The 16,501-nt window shown below is 32.4% G+C and overlaps 2 protein-coding genes across 7 annotated transcripts; both read right to left on the bottom strand.

The window, feature by feature from the left end:
* Positions 1–224: 224 nt before the first annotated feature.
* Positions 225–3,314, bottom strand: LOC130802716 (uncharacterized). Of its 6 annotated transcripts, none has more exons than XM_057666782.1 (5): positions 3,120–3,314; positions 2,494–2,588; positions 2,066–2,195; positions 1,889–1,964; positions 225–1,519 (listed from the first exon to the last, which is right to left on the bottom strand). In XM_057666782.1, the coding sequence occupies exons 3-5, from the start codon at positions 2,145–2,147 to the stop codon at positions 1,168–1,170; spliced, it is 510 nt and encodes a 169-aa protein (XP_057522765.1). In that variant the 5' UTR covers positions 2,148–2,195; positions 2,494–2,588; positions 3,120–3,314; the 3' UTR covers positions 225–1,167. The 6 variants fall into 6 exon arrangements, with proteins under 6 accessions (XP_057522765.1, XP_057522756.1, XP_057522746.1 ...); XM_057666773.1 differs by having other exon boundaries at positions 2,066–2,392; positions 3,120–3,267; XM_057666763.1 differs by lacking the exon at positions 2,494–2,588 and having other exon boundaries at positions 3,120–3,267.
* Positions 3,315–4,837: 1,523 nt separating this feature from the next.
* Positions 4,838–11,644, bottom strand: LOC130802744 (protein disulfide isomerase-like 2-3). The gene is made up of 9 exons (XM_057666803.1): positions 11,281–11,644; positions 10,824–10,982; positions 9,576–9,689; positions 7,567–7,724; positions 6,536–6,635; positions 5,896–6,072; positions 5,662–5,807; positions 5,370–5,516; positions 4,838–5,250 (listed from the first exon to the last, which is right to left on the bottom strand). Exons 1-9 carry the CDS (start codon positions 11,404–11,406, stop codon positions 5,055–5,057), a joined length of 1,323 nt encoding a protein of 440 aa, XP_057522786.1. The 5' UTR covers positions 11,407–11,644; the 3' UTR covers positions 4,838–5,054.
* Positions 11,645–16,501: the final 4,857 nt, after the last annotated feature.

Consider the following 16,501-nt stretch of genomic DNA (forward strand, 5'->3'; position numbering starts at 1 on the left):
TATATCTTAACCAACTCAAACATCAACTGCAAATAATGTTATTACCTTGCATATCAGTTAATTTATGTATTGGTTAACCGATGAACAATTATGCTATGTTTATGTATTGTTGAACCAATGAAAATTATGTAATTGTATTTTTTTTTCATCTATGTATGATATGATATCGGGAATGGTTCGAGTTGAACCAAAAGACAACCAATTACATTACTTCATTAGATAGGAAATAATTGCTATATAGTTCATTTCTTTTTTCACTTTTACATTGCAATATAAACCAAAAGTGCAATGATAATCATTGCATAAAACTTCACAATCCCATTCTAAACAAAAGTTGGAAAAACAAATATCTTCTACATTGTTCCTATTTTTCCTAATGCATATACATTGCTGAAAACATAAGGGCCAAACACAATCCATGAAAACTAACAAGGAAAATACAAGTATTTTTTCCCTAACACTACACTTAATCAAATATATTTTAATGTCTTCATTTTCCTTCTTCAAAGCAGACATTGTACTCATCATTTCATCTTCTATTGCATTGAATTTTGTCAGTATCTCAACCAACAACTACATTGTGCCTCTAGCTCCGCTAATTAGCTGATTCATGAGTTTGTCGATCAGAGGATGCCACCAAACCATCTGGAACTGGAATTCTAAGATATATTCCATTGTCCTCTAAATCCACGTCGTCGTCGTGCAAATGTGTTCTTAATTTCTTTGAAATCGGGTACGTGTCTCCATCAAAGTCACCCAATCCAATGGATCAAGCATTAAGTTCAACTTGTGCTCTTTTCTTCAACTTCTCAAAAGTCCAGTGTTGGATTAAGGGTAACCTTATGGAAAAATACCTAAGAAGCTAACTCTTTGGTAAAAGCAAATCTCTAATATGGCCATACACGAAGGAATGTTTTTCAGATTTTTTGTTTGGCATCTCTCCAAACCACTTTTAAACCTCTCAAAACCCAGACCACACCAATTAAGATTTTTAATCTCACTCACCTCAACCAATGGTTTGAGTAAACTAAGATCAATTGTTTTATGTGAATTGGAGTCAAGTATGTTATCATAGAATACATTACAAAGTATCTCTTAAAATCATCCCCTCCATCAGTTAACTCATGTACTATTTTGTGATGCATAACATTAGAAAATATATCTTTTTCACCGATACAATACAAGTTTTTTTTTCCATTTCTCAAACAATTCATATTCTGAATTATCGTTACTTTGTTTAATAACAGCATTCTCACTCAAAGGCAAGCAAAAGATATGACATACATCATATTCAGTGATACTGTACTTGCATGTTTGATTCACAATAAAAACTGAAGTACTAATATCATATTGCTCGATAAAATACTTGGCCATACTGTGATAACTCTTCTTAATAATCAACATAAGCAGACCATCAAAGCCAATATCTTTCAAATCAGTCCTTTGTTTATCATTCAAATTCTCACACAAAAAAACCATTTGAGAAGGAGATGAAAGCATATGAAGTTGACCTTTTCTCCTGTAACCCATGAAAGAATCACATTTTTACTTAGAAAAGCATTATGTTTATCAAGAAAGAATCACATGTTAATCAAGAAAGAATCACATGTTAATCAAGAAAGAATCACATGTTTATAAAGAAAGCATCGGAATATGAACAAGAAAACATCACATATTAATCAAGGAAGCATCACAGTTCAGTATGGCTTCAGAAATTAGTAACACAGAAAGCATCACATTTGATCAGAATCACATGTTGTATTAGAATCACATTTGATCAGAATCACATGTTCGATCAGAATCACATTTTTATTTAATCAGACATTAGGAAAAAAGCATCATATCATATGTTTATTAAAAGTAAGTAGTTTATCTAGCTAAAACTTACTTTTTCTTTGGTGTTGATGTAGAACTTGGTGCGATATTCCTCTTGTTATTTTCTTCTCTTACAGTAACTACTTGTTCTCTGAAAGCATCACATTTTTATCAATAGAGCATCACATTTTTAACAAGAAAGCAACACATGCTTATTAAAGAGAATAGTTGTCGAGCTTAAACAACTTACTTTTCCTTTGGAACTGTTGTAGATGTTGCAATACTACTCTTGTTTTTCTTTTTAGAAGCAACAATTTTATTTCTTTTTCCATGTCTTTTTGACAAAAATTGTTCTTCTACTTCTTGCTTTTCTTCTCTCTCTAAAAAATAACAATAAAATTATATGCAAAACAAAGATTAATTAAAAAAAAAGTAGGATTAAGACCTTCATTTGCGTCTAATCCAACTAATTCTTCCGCATTTACATCTCTTATTACGTCCATAATAATAACAGTAGGATTAACTCTTTGTTTGAGAGGTGGTTTTCCTTTGCTCTTATAAACATTTTCTTTTACAACTACAAAATTATAAATACAAAATCATTTTCGAATATGATTAAAATGACCTCATTTGCCAAATCATAATTATAGCATAGAAGAATTGTTTCAAGAGATATACCTTTTGGAGGATGTGGAATTATAGGTTTTTCAGCAACTTGTGCAGAATTTTGATGTGACAACTACCATATTTTAAAATTTGAAAAACCCAAAACCCTGATATAGAAATTTGAAACTTAAAATCAAAAGACATTGAGTTGGTTCAGTACATTAAGAATCACAGGTTAATCATCACATGTTCATCAAGAAAGCATTACATTTTGAATAAGAAAACATCACATTTCATGACTTGAGAATGAGTTGGTTCAGTACGTTTTCAAAAAGTAGTAGAACATATTTATGAAGAAAGCATCACATTAAGAACCCTACAAAGGATTGAATAAAACCTAAAAACATTGAATAAACACAAGAATCGCAGATCGCACAAGATTAAACCCTAAAAATGATTGAACAAACCCTAAAAACATTGAATAATCATTTACTCTAAGAATTATTTGTTGTACTCCCACAAGAATCATTGTATACTCATAACATAAATTCGCAAAGTGATTCCATACAAGAATCGCACAAGAATCACAAGAATAAAAATGAAAAAAAAAACAATAAAAAAATCGCAAACTATGAATCGCAAAATCTATGAATAAAATTGCAAAAATCGAAAATGTGATTGAGATATTGATTACATACCAGATTTAATTTGATTGAAAACCGAAGAGGAAATTCGAAGAGCAAATCGACGAGTAAAATCGAAGGCACAATGAATTGAGAGTGAAGGAAATTGAATCAAAGGCACAATGAATCGAAGGCACAGAGAGAGAATGGGTGAGATTGCTTCCTATTCTGAACCGATTTAATACTTAAAAAATTAAAAAAATCGGTTCATATATATATATATATATATATATATATATATATATATATATATATATATATATATATATATATATATATATATATATATATATATATATATATATATATATATATACATACATATATATATACATATATATATATATATACATATATATATATATATATGTATATATATATATATATATATATATATATATATATATATATATATATATATATATATATATATATATATATATATATATATATATATATATATATATATATATGTATGTATATATATATGTATATATATATATATATGTATATATATATGTATATATATATATATATATATATATATATATATATATATATATATATGTATATATATATATATATATATATATATATATATATATATATATATATATATATATATATGTATATATATATATATGTATATACATATATATATATATATATGTATATATATATATATGTATATATATATATATGTATATATATATATATATGTATATATATATATATGTATATATATATATATATGTATATATATATATATATATATATATATATATATATATATATATATATATATATATATATATATATATATATACATATATATATACATATATATATATATATATACATATATATATACATATATATATATATATATATATATATACATATATATATATATATATATATATATATATATATATATATATATACATATATATATATATATATACATATATATATATATATATATATATATATATATATATATATAATATATATATATATATATATATATATATATATATATATATATATATATATATATATATATATATATATTGTTTTCTAATATCAATAATCAATTCCATATATTACATGAAGAAAACCAATGGCTTTGATTTGTTACCTCCATATTTTACCAATGGTAATAATTAATCTTTCTCGTTCTTGTGTTATTCACTATGTCACCCTTGATCCCCTCCATCTCTAATCTCAAGTTATAAGTGTTTCCAAACAAATAATATTAAGTATTTATCATACCCATTACTATTTTTATTTCTCAAGTGTTTTAACTAGATTTCATTCTCTATTTATTCCAAATGCGCCCTTAACGAATAGACATGTGGGTATGATTGTATGAAACATCTCTTCATAGGCAATGCTGAAACACAACAAATAGTATACTTGTAGTTGTACATAAGCAGTAATTTACAATGAAATCGCTATATAAAAGTTACTATATCCATTGGTCATAATTAACCTCAATTTCTATTATGAATTGTTCTATATATTTTTCCTTTTTTGCTTATTCAAAAATAATTTATTGAAAAAAATATCATTCACACAATTCAATCAATCTCTTTATTTATTTAAAGATTATCATATTACCTTAAAAACACTTTATTGCAAATAATGCAAATTCAAAAGAACTTACTACTTAATATATATCAGTAGTAGAATATAAAACCCTCAAGGATGTTAATAATAATCTTTGAATCTCAATCTTAATTTGGTTATTTTGAAGATCAGTATTGATCATTAACGAGCCACAGATCACTGCATACATTTCAAGTCATAAAATGGGACATAAGATCATTTCATATCACTGCTCGACAGGACGTGAAGTGCTCCACACAATACAATGCTAATGAGGGAGGTCAAAAATTGTTCGCTTACAACCGAGTAATTGTCCTATGCGCTATAAATATCCGATGATTACAAGTAATCTTTGCTAGTGTCTTTTTCATCCTTGGTTTCAGAATCATCATTCATGAGTTCATCCAGAGAGAACTCATCCTCTTCAATGATTTCACCATCTTTACCATCCCAAGCTTCAATCTTCTCAATTTTGGGAGTATTTGCCATTGGAAGATTACCCTTCCCACCGCGTCCTGCTTCCTTCACAAATTCTCTGCATCATCAAATTCGCAATATTGAAAACAAATTAAACAAAGATCGATAGACTAAAGAAGAGGAGTTTTTAGTATGATTGAAGAAGGAAAAGGGTTTACGAATTGCAGAAAGGCTTACACTATATGGTCAAGCTCAAATGCGCTTTTAAGAGGAGCATATGCGCCCTTTTTGACGTTAAGGGCCACCATAGCGGGATAACCATACCCACCGACACCCACATTGTTCTCTAGATCTGGTTGTTTACCTGCAGATATCCAGACGAAGCTGCAAGAGAAGACTATTAATTCATTGGATGTCCTCAACATGTTGCAGGAATCCTAAAATAGCTACTTTATTCGGAATTGTCTGCAAAGGACATAATCATCTAAAAAAGTAAATCCAGAATTCAAGATAAAAAACTGAGACTCACCTGTAAGGACTTCTTTTGAATTTCTCGGCTACTGACAGCAGCATCTCAAGGTACTTGTTCCTTCCCTCGGCCTTGGTGTCCAGGATGTCTGGCAGGAACGAAACAAAACAGATGGCAGCAGAACCACACTTCTCTTCCATGACGTCCTACTCAAACATGAAATGACAGTATATTCACAAGACTAGCTCAATAGATAACTGAAATAAAAAAAATATAGCAAAAGATGTAGCTTACCGGGCTGGTCAGCTCAATGACTTCAGGAGGAGCAGTACTTGTTTCTAACTGATCGAGAGCATAAGACTGGATAGCAGAAGCAGTTCTTGCACCTTCGTATGGGAACGGGCTCTCTTTGTCAGCACCAAAGACTAAAATGGTTGGGAAGCCTTGCACTTTAAACCTGCTCATCAAAGACTGAAATACCAACAATCTAAATATCAGCCATCATCTAATGTGATGTTATACTGTGAAAGGAGAAACTACAAGTTCAACAACCAGTGATGTTCAAAAACTAAGCCATTATCTTTCTTTCATACAGAAGGTCGAACTGCTAAACGGGAAGGTAGCACTTATTTGTCAATTCCTAATTTCATTTAAACGAGTTTGGACGCAACAAAACTAATACCAAAAAGGATACCTAGAATTATAAGTATAATCAAATTCCAAACATAAAAAGTCCGATAGTGTGTTTGATTTAGTGAGAATATAAAACCCTGCTATTCTACCCAGTAGAACTATTCTATTTTGCCATGAAATAGACTTGCTCCATCGAGAAAGAGAGGGGAAAAGATAAGTCTTATTAATAGATCCACCTACAAATCTGCTTCATAAATACAGAACTACAGACAGTGTAAACCAGTGTTTTAACAAACTGTACCTTCTCTTCGTCACAATTGACATGACCTAGCTTCACTTTACCCTTCAAGTTATTAGCTGCTTTCTTCCACTCTGGGGCAAGTTTTTTGCAGTGGCCACACCTGAATACAAATAGTGTAAGTCAAATGCAACCCCAGAAACAAGAATAAGCATGCTGTTTTTATCATTAATCACATACTCATTTTTCTTCCTCGATAAAAAGTCAGAAATCAAGTCCAACACCATAGACAAACTTGACTAGTTCCCCGAGCTTTACGGCAAGTAGTGAAAAAAGTATATTGGACACCAAGAGGATGATACCCACATGAAAAAAAATTGCAGCCACTGATGCATTTGCAAAACGGTTGCATTGTTGCCGAAAGGATCAATAAAGCTAATCGCGGCCAATGGGATTTGAATTTTTGAAGAAAAAAATCACATAAGGGGTATATTGAACTTATAATTGCATTTTTGTTGTTATACTACTATTATTATTCAATAATATGCCCATGACTATTATAATTGCACTATATGAGGTACTTTTTAATAAATAATTAATTAACTTATTAATCAACTAAAAATTTGAGTTACTATAACTTAACTGATCAGTAATAATAATTCTCGATGGGTATCAATGGAATTTTAATGGCAAGACATATTACATTGTAAAAGTGAAATATCATTTGCGTTTTACGTAACGGGCAATGCGGCATTTTGACTGTGAAAACTCATGCACTATTCTAAAGCGGGATTTAACGTTACGTCAACATTCAAACATGTCACATAAAGGGCATTACGTAACGTAATGGGGGAGTTTTTATTCCATGGATACCCATGCTGGCCAGTAAATAGAAAAATATATTTTACATGTTTTTACAAAGTAAAGATCCTTCTCATACATACAAAAATCATATGAAAAGTGAAAATCATGCCATATCACACATGAAGCAGTTCATTTTACACAATGAGATCTCATACAAGGGAGTATAAAGCACCTAAACAATTAAAATACAAATAAACACTTTATAAAAAGGAAGTCATAAGAGAACATACCAAGGCGCAAAAAACTCTACAACCCAAAGATCTTTGCTTTTAAGAACTAACTCATCAAAGTTACGTGAGTTCAGCTCAACTGAAACACTGGGCTCAGACTTTTTGTCACTTGAGCCTCCTGTTTTCCCATTTAAGCGGTCCTTCAGAAGGGCCTTCACCTACAAGACAGTTCAAATATTTAAGTATTTGCATGCTCCCTTTCCAAAGATATTCTTCTGGGCAACGACTGACAATTAAAAAATGATAAACCCGCACACACATTATGCTTATAATTGCAAATTGCTTCAAGAATATAGTTTAAACAAAATACTAAGTGTGAAGGCCTGAATAGTGCTGCATTGGTAACTTGAAAGGGCAGGATTAACAAACTGAAACAACTGATATACTGGTATTTGTTAAATATCTATTATACTAGAAGGAGTTTTGGCAAATGAGCTTTTCGATAACCAGTCCAACAATTCTGACTTCAATTTCTAGATAGAATGGAACTTCGATAGGGATTGGGGAATGGGTGCAAAGCAACAACAGACAGGGAGACGTAGTTGGTCTACAGTCTCCAATAACAGAAATTATATAAACCCAAACTTGTAGAAAACACTATTATGTGAAGTTGGTAACAACTGTCATCAATATGCTTATATCTACTACTATTGCAGATTAAAACTAACAGTTCAATCTTGCTTGTTATGAAGTATTGTTTCAGGCATGTATTTCCAAGATACTGATTTTCTACCTTGAACATATTTTCACCATCAATCCCTAACACATCTAATTCATTCACTACCATGGTAATTTCTATTCACTTTATTTCTATTGTTGCCATCATGACCGCCACCATCACAATACTAATAACTGCCACCAAAACTGGGCTTTCAGATTTTCTTTACAAAATAATTGAACACAATAAGTCAACATACCCTATTTAATATCTAATTTACAACTAAAATCGTTCATCCCAATGATCATCCTCTCATATTTTCCTTTTCTATTCATTTTTATTAATTGTCATAAGCTCCTTTAAATTCCAATTCTTCATGTCATTTTTTCTTTTGTTAAACTTGTCATTTTTGGTTTATGTCTTCTTTTAAGCTTCAACCTTCCCCTTTCTTTCAAACAGATGTTCATGACCAAACCATTAAAAAAAAAAGTCAAGGGAAGGAGAAGCTATACTTGAGGCTTTTAAGAGCAATGATACATTGTTCTTATGTTAATGTCTCTTTATATATTTTCACTCCTTATCACCACTTGGTTCATCATTTAACAGCTCTCGCACATTATTCACCTCGTGAATAGTTCCATGGAAACCGCAAAACAAAATGAAGCAAAATCACAAATATGAGTTTCACCTTTGTGCATTAGTATGTTTATAAATGTTTCAGATTTGTTTTATGTGATGCTTAAATAAACCAAATAATAAAACATAAAACAAGAAATGCTAAACAAAATCCATATCAAACACACCTCATATATCTTATGTGTTAAGAATGTAGGAGATGCTCAAGAATACAAAAAAGATCTAGAAACAAGGGCAAGAATTAATCTAACATTTGAAATTTTTAGCTAAGTAATGCCAAACTCCATAAGGTTGAGCAAATATGGCTTTAAAAGTCTACTCAATTGGGAAAAGAATGATGATATACAATCAAAATATTTGACCTTTAAGTTGAAAAGTTACTTTGATTCTAGAAATTAGTTGATCTTATATCCTCAACCAAATAAATTAAAGGTTTATTCCCTAATAATAATAAAACTTTGATTTCAGCGCAAAAATGATAGTCATTCAATCAACATTCGAAGGATGCTATCCAAAAACAAATAGGATCCACCCTCCCCCCACCCCCAATAATAATAATGTTGATCCAAAAGGAAACAAGAGATAATACTGAACAATATCCACAGCACATTATACATACACAACATATGACACAAAAGCACAAGGTTTCTGTAGTATGAAACATTTATAATGTATATACATGACATAAGATAAATAAAATAAAATAAACACAAACCTGCTGAAGGGCAAATTCCGCAATTGGTTTAACATCCCTTGCTCCCATGTAATCGACCGGACCCTTTCCAGGCACAAATACCTTTATTGTTGGGAATCCTTTGATGCCATATTCCTTCACAATTCAAACAGAAATCACAAATATCAGGAGTTTAGAATGACAGCAGATAAAATGATGTACAAGCCTAAGTGGATCAACAACACTGCTAAAGCCTTAATCCCAAAGATCAAGGTCAGCATGTTTGCTAGCAATAATACAATTTATCTTCCTTTAAAACAAATTTGCAGTAAAATCTGAACAAAAGCTTATCGTTTATCTACTAATTTGGAAAAAAAAAATCAAATGAAAGTTTATTTGATATAATGAGCACACTAAGGCCTAAAGTTTCTAACTTATTCCTCAAAACACCCAAGACCTTTGGTAGGGGTGTTCTATGCAAATAAACAAACAAACACTTCAATAACTAGCAATGAAGAACAATAAGAAAGAAAGCAATAAACAAACACACAAGATTTACGAGGTTCACCCCAATATGGGCTACGTCCTCGGTGGTGGTTAGCTTGATTGTATTATGTGAAGAATCAATGGAGTTCTTAAGAACTCTTAAAATGGAGTAATACACTTGGAGAAGAAGAAAAGAGAAAGAGAGGGTTTATATTTGGCTAGGGTTTTGAATCACTTATGGAGTGAGTGTAGGGACTACTATTTATACTAGAAGTCATTTACAAATGATTGGAAGAAGGCCCAAATTAAAACATTCCCGTATAAACTTATCGCGCAAGAAACAAAGTGTGCTGTTGGGCCTCGCTCGACCGGTCGAGCAAAATGGGATTCTGGTCGAGCAGATGAATTCATGGTCGAGCAGCGGATCAGAACAGCTACTGACTTGGTCGAGCTTGTTCACTCGATCGAGCAGAAGTGTATACCAGTCGAGCAGCTCTTAAACACCTCTCTACATCATCATACACATACCCACACACATCCATACACCATCACACATCATCATACTCTATTGGTGCACTCAAAGTCACACCAAAACTCCAACATTATTGAACACTAAATGATTCTTCGGGGAAAAAAACATTTCTCATACACATGAAGGTTTTCTAAAATACCTCAGTATTCAGAATATTAAGATAGGTCAAATTTTCATCAAGAACTTAACAATCTAATTCTTTAAAAAACTTATATGCATACTTTTGCAGCAAGCATAAAAAAACAGGTGATCAGATAAGTGAAAAAGCAAACCTGAGCCAGTGATTTATGGGCATCAGCATCTAGTGCTGCAACTGTAGCCACACCTTTTAAGACGGTTGCTGCCTTCTCCCATATCGGTGTTAAAGCTTGACAATGACCACACCATGGTGCATAAAACTCCACCAAAACAATACCATTTGAATTCAAAACCTGTAATCAATGCCCATTAGAGTATATGAATTCTTCATTTTACAGATTGCGGAATAAAACCCAGATGGGACATTCAAATATCAAATGCTGCGCAAAACAAGAAACTTCTAACATTTCTAACAAGTCTTTCCCCTTCTTTTGCCACACAAATGATTTTAAATAAACTAAACCCACAAATTTTGGCCTTAAACAAAACCACCCAGAAACAATAATCTCAAAAGAAACAAACAATTCACAAATCGAACCTTTTATAAACAGATCTTAATCAAAAGGTGGGGACGGGGAGACTGGAGAGTACCTTGGATTTGAAATTGGAGGGAGTGAGCTGAAGAACAGGTGATGAAGCGCTATACAAAGCATTAGATTGTGCCGACAATGAGCATATTATTAATATGGTTAGAATACTGATCATTGATCTCTGCATTTCTCTCTTTCTCCCTTTCTCTGTTCGTGATCTTTGATTACTTCGTTGTGTGATGAAGTGATTAGTGAGCGTTGGAAAGAATGAAGGATGATGAAGAAGGGGATCGGAGTCGAACAGAAATTTCTCGAAAGAAAAACTCTTTGGGAGGACCCACTGCTACGTGCGATAGCCATTCACTGCATTACACATCAGATTGCTGACGAGTCATTTTACAAATCTGTTTCTTGATTGGTGAATTTTCATATAACTTCCATTGATTTTTGTCATTATAAATTCTTTAGAATTTTATTTAGTAAATAAATAAATTCTTTAGAATTTGTTGTAGTAGAAAATTTTTGGAATTTACAATTTTACTACTAAATATAATATGGTGTGATAAGAAATGTGATTTTTAATAGCAAAATTAAGGAATAAATAAAAATTTTGTTAAAAAGAAGTAAAATATTTTAAAATTTTAAGCAGATATTGAAAATAATTTTTCTAACGACTCATTTTCTCCTATTCTCTTAAATTCTTATTTCATTTATTATTTTTGTTCTTAATTTTGTTTTTATAATTTTTTTCATTTTAGTTTAGAATAAAATTTCATTTTCTTTCTATTGGAAAGTCATTGTACTCAATAAAGTGGGTTTTTTATTCATTTATTTGATATTTTAAGTCTCTCATGATTTGGGTTATGGTTTTGATTTTATGGTTAAAGGTGATTTATTAATGAAGATTCTTTATGATGTTAAGGAAATTATCCATCTTGCATCTATAAAAATTTTATCAAGTTCAATCACACATTAAAATCACACTAGATAGAAAGATTCCCTCATTAAAAGGTATTAAACAACAATGTAAAATAGGACATACAAACGATATCTGTGTACGAACTTATAGATGATTAAATTCAAAATAATTAACAACAATTGTAAAAACATTTATATCTAGGAAAACATATATGATAAAATATCAATAGAAAAAAGATATAAAGAAATAAAAACTCTTTTATGCGTCACTTGTACCACTTCATTGGACGAACACGACAAAATAATATTAACTCAGAGATTAATATCAAAATAGATACCTCTAATTATACCTTAGATTTGGATAAGTGGGTGCTAGCACCGAGAAAACAATGAAAGAAAGAAGCAAAGAATTCACACCCACTTTTCTTCTATTGTTCTCTATTGATTTTTCCGATTACTAGCTACTAAGTATTTATGTACACAAAGTCAAAATCCTATTTGAATTTTTTTTTCAAATAAACCCTTTTAAATAAACCTTTATATATTTTTTGAGGGCAATTGAGTCTTTTACCTTAGTTATATATACTTGGTCAATAATTACTTCTAAATTTATTTTGTGTGACCTTTTAGGTTTATACATTTAACTTTATTTATTCTAATTTCATTAGTCTAGAATCATATGTTATTCTCTAGCAAACAACGTCCGTGTATTAAATGTAAAATTTATATCTTTACATTTATTCTAATATCATTTTGGTGTGTGATTTGGTGATCAATACTTCTTGTGTGTTGCTATATAAGGAACACATAAATTAAGAAAACATTATATTTTCTATAAAATGACTAAAATAACCGTTAGAGGGTTGAATGTGAGAGAATACAATCAAGTGGGTTAATAATCATCATATTGCAGCAAAAATGAATCAATTCTGATTCTTTTTTACAAAAAAAGAGAAATCAGTTCCAAAGCTTAATTTTTTTTATAAGGGAACCATTTCATATTCCCACCAAAATGATACATCCCTAAATCCTTACAAAAGTCTTCATCTTCATCTTCATCATCTTTACTTCCCTTTACTTGTCTTTAAAAGAATTTCGATCCAAACCATACCTTATCATCATTTCTACAAAACCAAAAACAAACACAAAGCATTAGATTTATTTTTGGGTCGGGGGGAGAGGAATAGGGTTCACTTAAAATGCATAGCACACACAACACTGTACAATAATTGTGAAACAAAAGATGGATGAACTTGAAGCTCTTCAAGATGATTTTATCAACCCAAACATAGAGGTATTTGTTTCTTACTTTGAAAACCTTAGTATAGACTCTGAATTTGACATTTTTGAGGTGTACACAAGTGCAAACTACGGAAATATAGATGTTAGTTTGAATTGATGAATTTAGTGGCCAAAATTAGTCAAACTCACAACAGGACCCATTGACAGCAGCCAACTCAACACCAAACTTCAACAAAACAGTCACAACAAGAACCAATTAATGGCCATAGGAAAGAACTAAATGAAGAAATTAGAAAGTTAATTATACAACAATTAACTTGTCTTTGCAAAGAGCCCAAAAAAAGTTTTCTAAGAGGTTCTATCAAGACAATTGCTTTGCAACATCATACATCTAGGTGGACAGTAGCAAGACTTTGGCAATTAGCTAGAATATCAGTGAAAGATGGTTTCATTGTTAATGTTAGTAGTAAAAAAAGAGGGAGAGTTGGAAGGAAATGATGCGTAACCGGGGCTGATTAGGGCCTTGGTTATGCAAGGATGAATGTTGCGCGGAAGCTTTAATGATTACTACAAACAATACTACGAAATGATCATGAAAAGAACACGAAACAACCACAAACAGCACCAAGAACTCCGTTCTTGATTTTCTGATGTTGATCACCTGTGACCCTCCTCTATGATCGACTCTAAACTGATATGTACAAAGCCTTCCAGACCTTGCACTCGAGGTTTCCTTAAAGTATCAAGGCTGCTCCGCAACTCTTAACACTCGAAGGATCAAAGGTTACTCCGTAGCCTTTGATGAAGTTGCCTCCAACTTCGAAGAAGAAAACAGAAAACTCTTTTCTGAATACCTCTCTATTACTTTGATTAATCTCAAATACAAGTTGTTGAACGTCTTATTACATGGGTGAGGCCCTCCTTATATAGAGTCCTCAACTACCTTAACGGCTATATTATGACACGAGCTTTATTTAAAATACACGTGCTATTTACAAAGTGTTTAAAACAGAAACAGAAAGCAAAAACACTTAGAAAATATTCTGATCTGCAAATCAGCCAAACAGCCCTCCTTCAGCTCAACTTCTAGGACTCCACGTGGATCTTTAGAATGGTTTTAGGACTTTGATAGCAAGTTCCTAGTGTAGATATTCCATTTCAACCCTTGGTGGCACAAGATACCATGAAACACGATCTACACAACGCATGCTAGGTCAGCTGGTCAGCACAAGCATCTGTACTTCTTGTTGAGTGGCTGACCTTCATGGCTCATTTCAGTAGGTTGTCCATGATGCATAGTGATGTTCTTGGGCCAAGGCATGAAGTTCCAAGTACCAAGATTCCATTTCCACTTTAGTCCAAGTCCTAGACGTACTGGTTTGGCCTCCACGTGTCGTGCAATGTGCCCTGGTTGCTAGTTCGCTGCTATGTTGTTCTGGAACCATGAGCTGTTCCCTGAGGTCCGTATGCAGCCTTGTGTACCATGAGCTGTTTGCATTTGCTATCTTGTTCATTCTTCATCGTTCATTCGTCATTTGATGCGTAACCGGGGCTGATTAGGGCCTTGGTTATGCAAGGATGAATGTTGCGCGGAAGCTTTAATGATTACTACAAACAATACTACGAAATGATCATGAAAAGAACACGAAACAACCACAAACAGCACCAAGAACTCCGTTCTTGATTTTCTGATGTTGATCACCTGTGACCCTCCTCTATGATCGACTCTAAACTGATATGTACAAAGCCTTCCAGACCTTGCACTCGAGGTTTCCTTAAAGTATCAAGGCTGCTCCGCAACTCTTAACACTCGAAGGATCAAAGGTTACTCCGTAGCCTTTGATGAAGTTGCCTCCAACTTCGAAGAAGAAAACAGAAAACTCTTTTCTGAATACCTCTCTATTACTTTGATTAATCTCAAATACAAGTTGTTGAACGTCTTATTACATGGGTGAGGCCCTCCTTATATAGAGTCCTCAACTACCTTAACGGCTATATTATGACACGAGCTTTATTTAAAATACACGTGCTATTTACAAAGTGTTTAAAACAGAAACAGAAAGCAAAAACACTTAGAAAATATTCTGATCTGCAAATCAGCCAAACAGCCCTCCTTCAGCTCAACTTCTAGGACTCCACGTGGATCTTTAGAATGGTTTTAGGACTTTGATAGCAAGTTCCTAGTGTAGATATTCCATTTCAACCCTTGGTGGCACAAGATACCATGAAACACGATCTACACAACGCATGCTAGGTCAGCTGGTCAGCACAAGCATCTGTACTTCTTGTTGAGTGGCTGACCTTCATGGCTCATTTCAGTAGGTTGTCCATGATGCATAGTGATGTTCTTGGGCCAAGGCATGAAGTTCCAAGTACCAAGATTCCATTTCCACTTTAGTCCAAGTCCTAGACGTACTGGTTTGGCCTCCACGTGTCGTGCAATGTGCCCTGGTTGCTAGTTCGCTGCTGTGTTGTTCTGGAACCATGAGCTGTTCCCTGAGGTCCGTATGCAGCCTTGTGTACCATGAGCTGTTCGCATTTGCTATCTTGTTCATTCTTCATCGTTCATTCGTCATTTGATGCGTAACCGGGGCTGATTAGGGCCTTGGTTATGCAAGGATGAATGTTGCGCGGAAGCTTTAATGATTACTACAAACAATACTACGAAATGATCATGAAAAGAACACGAAACAACCACAAACAGCACCAAGAACTCCGTTCTTGATTTTCTGATGTTGATCACCTGTGACCCTCCTCTATGATCGACTCTAAACTGATATGTACAAAGCCTTCCAGACCTTGCACTCGAGGTTTCCTTAAAGTATCAAGGCTGCTCCGCAACTCTTAACACTCGAAGGATCAAAGGTTACTCCGTAGCCTTTGATGAAGTTGCCTCCAACTTCGAAGAAGAAAACAGAAAACTCTTTTCTGAATACCTCTCTATTACTTTGATTAATCTCAAATACAAGTTGTTGAACGTCTTATTACATGGGTGAGGCCCTCCTTATATAGAGTCCTCAACTACCTTAACGGCTATATTATGACACGAGCTTTATTTAAAATACACGTGCTATTTACAAAGTGTTTAAAACAGAAACAGAAAGCAAAAACACTTAGAAAAT

This window comes from Amaranthus tricolor, chromosome 2 (assembly GCF_026212465.1).
Source record: "Amaranthus tricolor cultivar Red isolate AtriRed21 chromosome 2, ASM2621246v1, whole genome shotgun sequence".
Taxonomy (NCBI): Eukaryota; Viridiplantae; Streptophyta; class Magnoliopsida; order Caryophyllales; family Amaranthaceae; genus Amaranthus; species Amaranthus tricolor.

Bases quoted from the DNA above. Each gene is read 5' to 3' on its own strand.
- LOC130802716 (XM_057666782.1), bottom strand. From the start codon at position 2,147: ATGGAAAAAGAAATAAAATTGTTGCTTCTAAAAAGAAAAACAAGAGTA. The intron at 1,965-2,065 runs GTAAGTTGTTTA...ATGCTTTCAGAG, and splicing joins ACAACAGTTCCAAAGGAAAA to AACAAGTAGTTACTGTAAGA. The intron at 1,520-1,888 runs GTAAGTTTTAGC...CATGGGTTACAG, and splicing joins ACATCAACACCAAAGAAAAA to GAGAAAAGGTCAACTTCATA.
- LOC130802744 (XM_057666803.1), bottom strand. From the start codon at position 11,406: ATGCAGAGATCAATGATCAGTATTCTAACCATATTAATAATATGCTCA. The intron at 10,983-11,280 runs GTACTCTCCAGT...CATTGATTACAG, and splicing joins CCTCCAATTTCAAATCCAAG to GTTTTGAATTCAAATGGTAT. The intron at 5,808-5,895 runs GTAAGCTACATC...ATGTTTGAGTAG, and splicing joins TCATTGAGCTGACCAGCCCG to GACGTCATGGAAGAGAAGTG.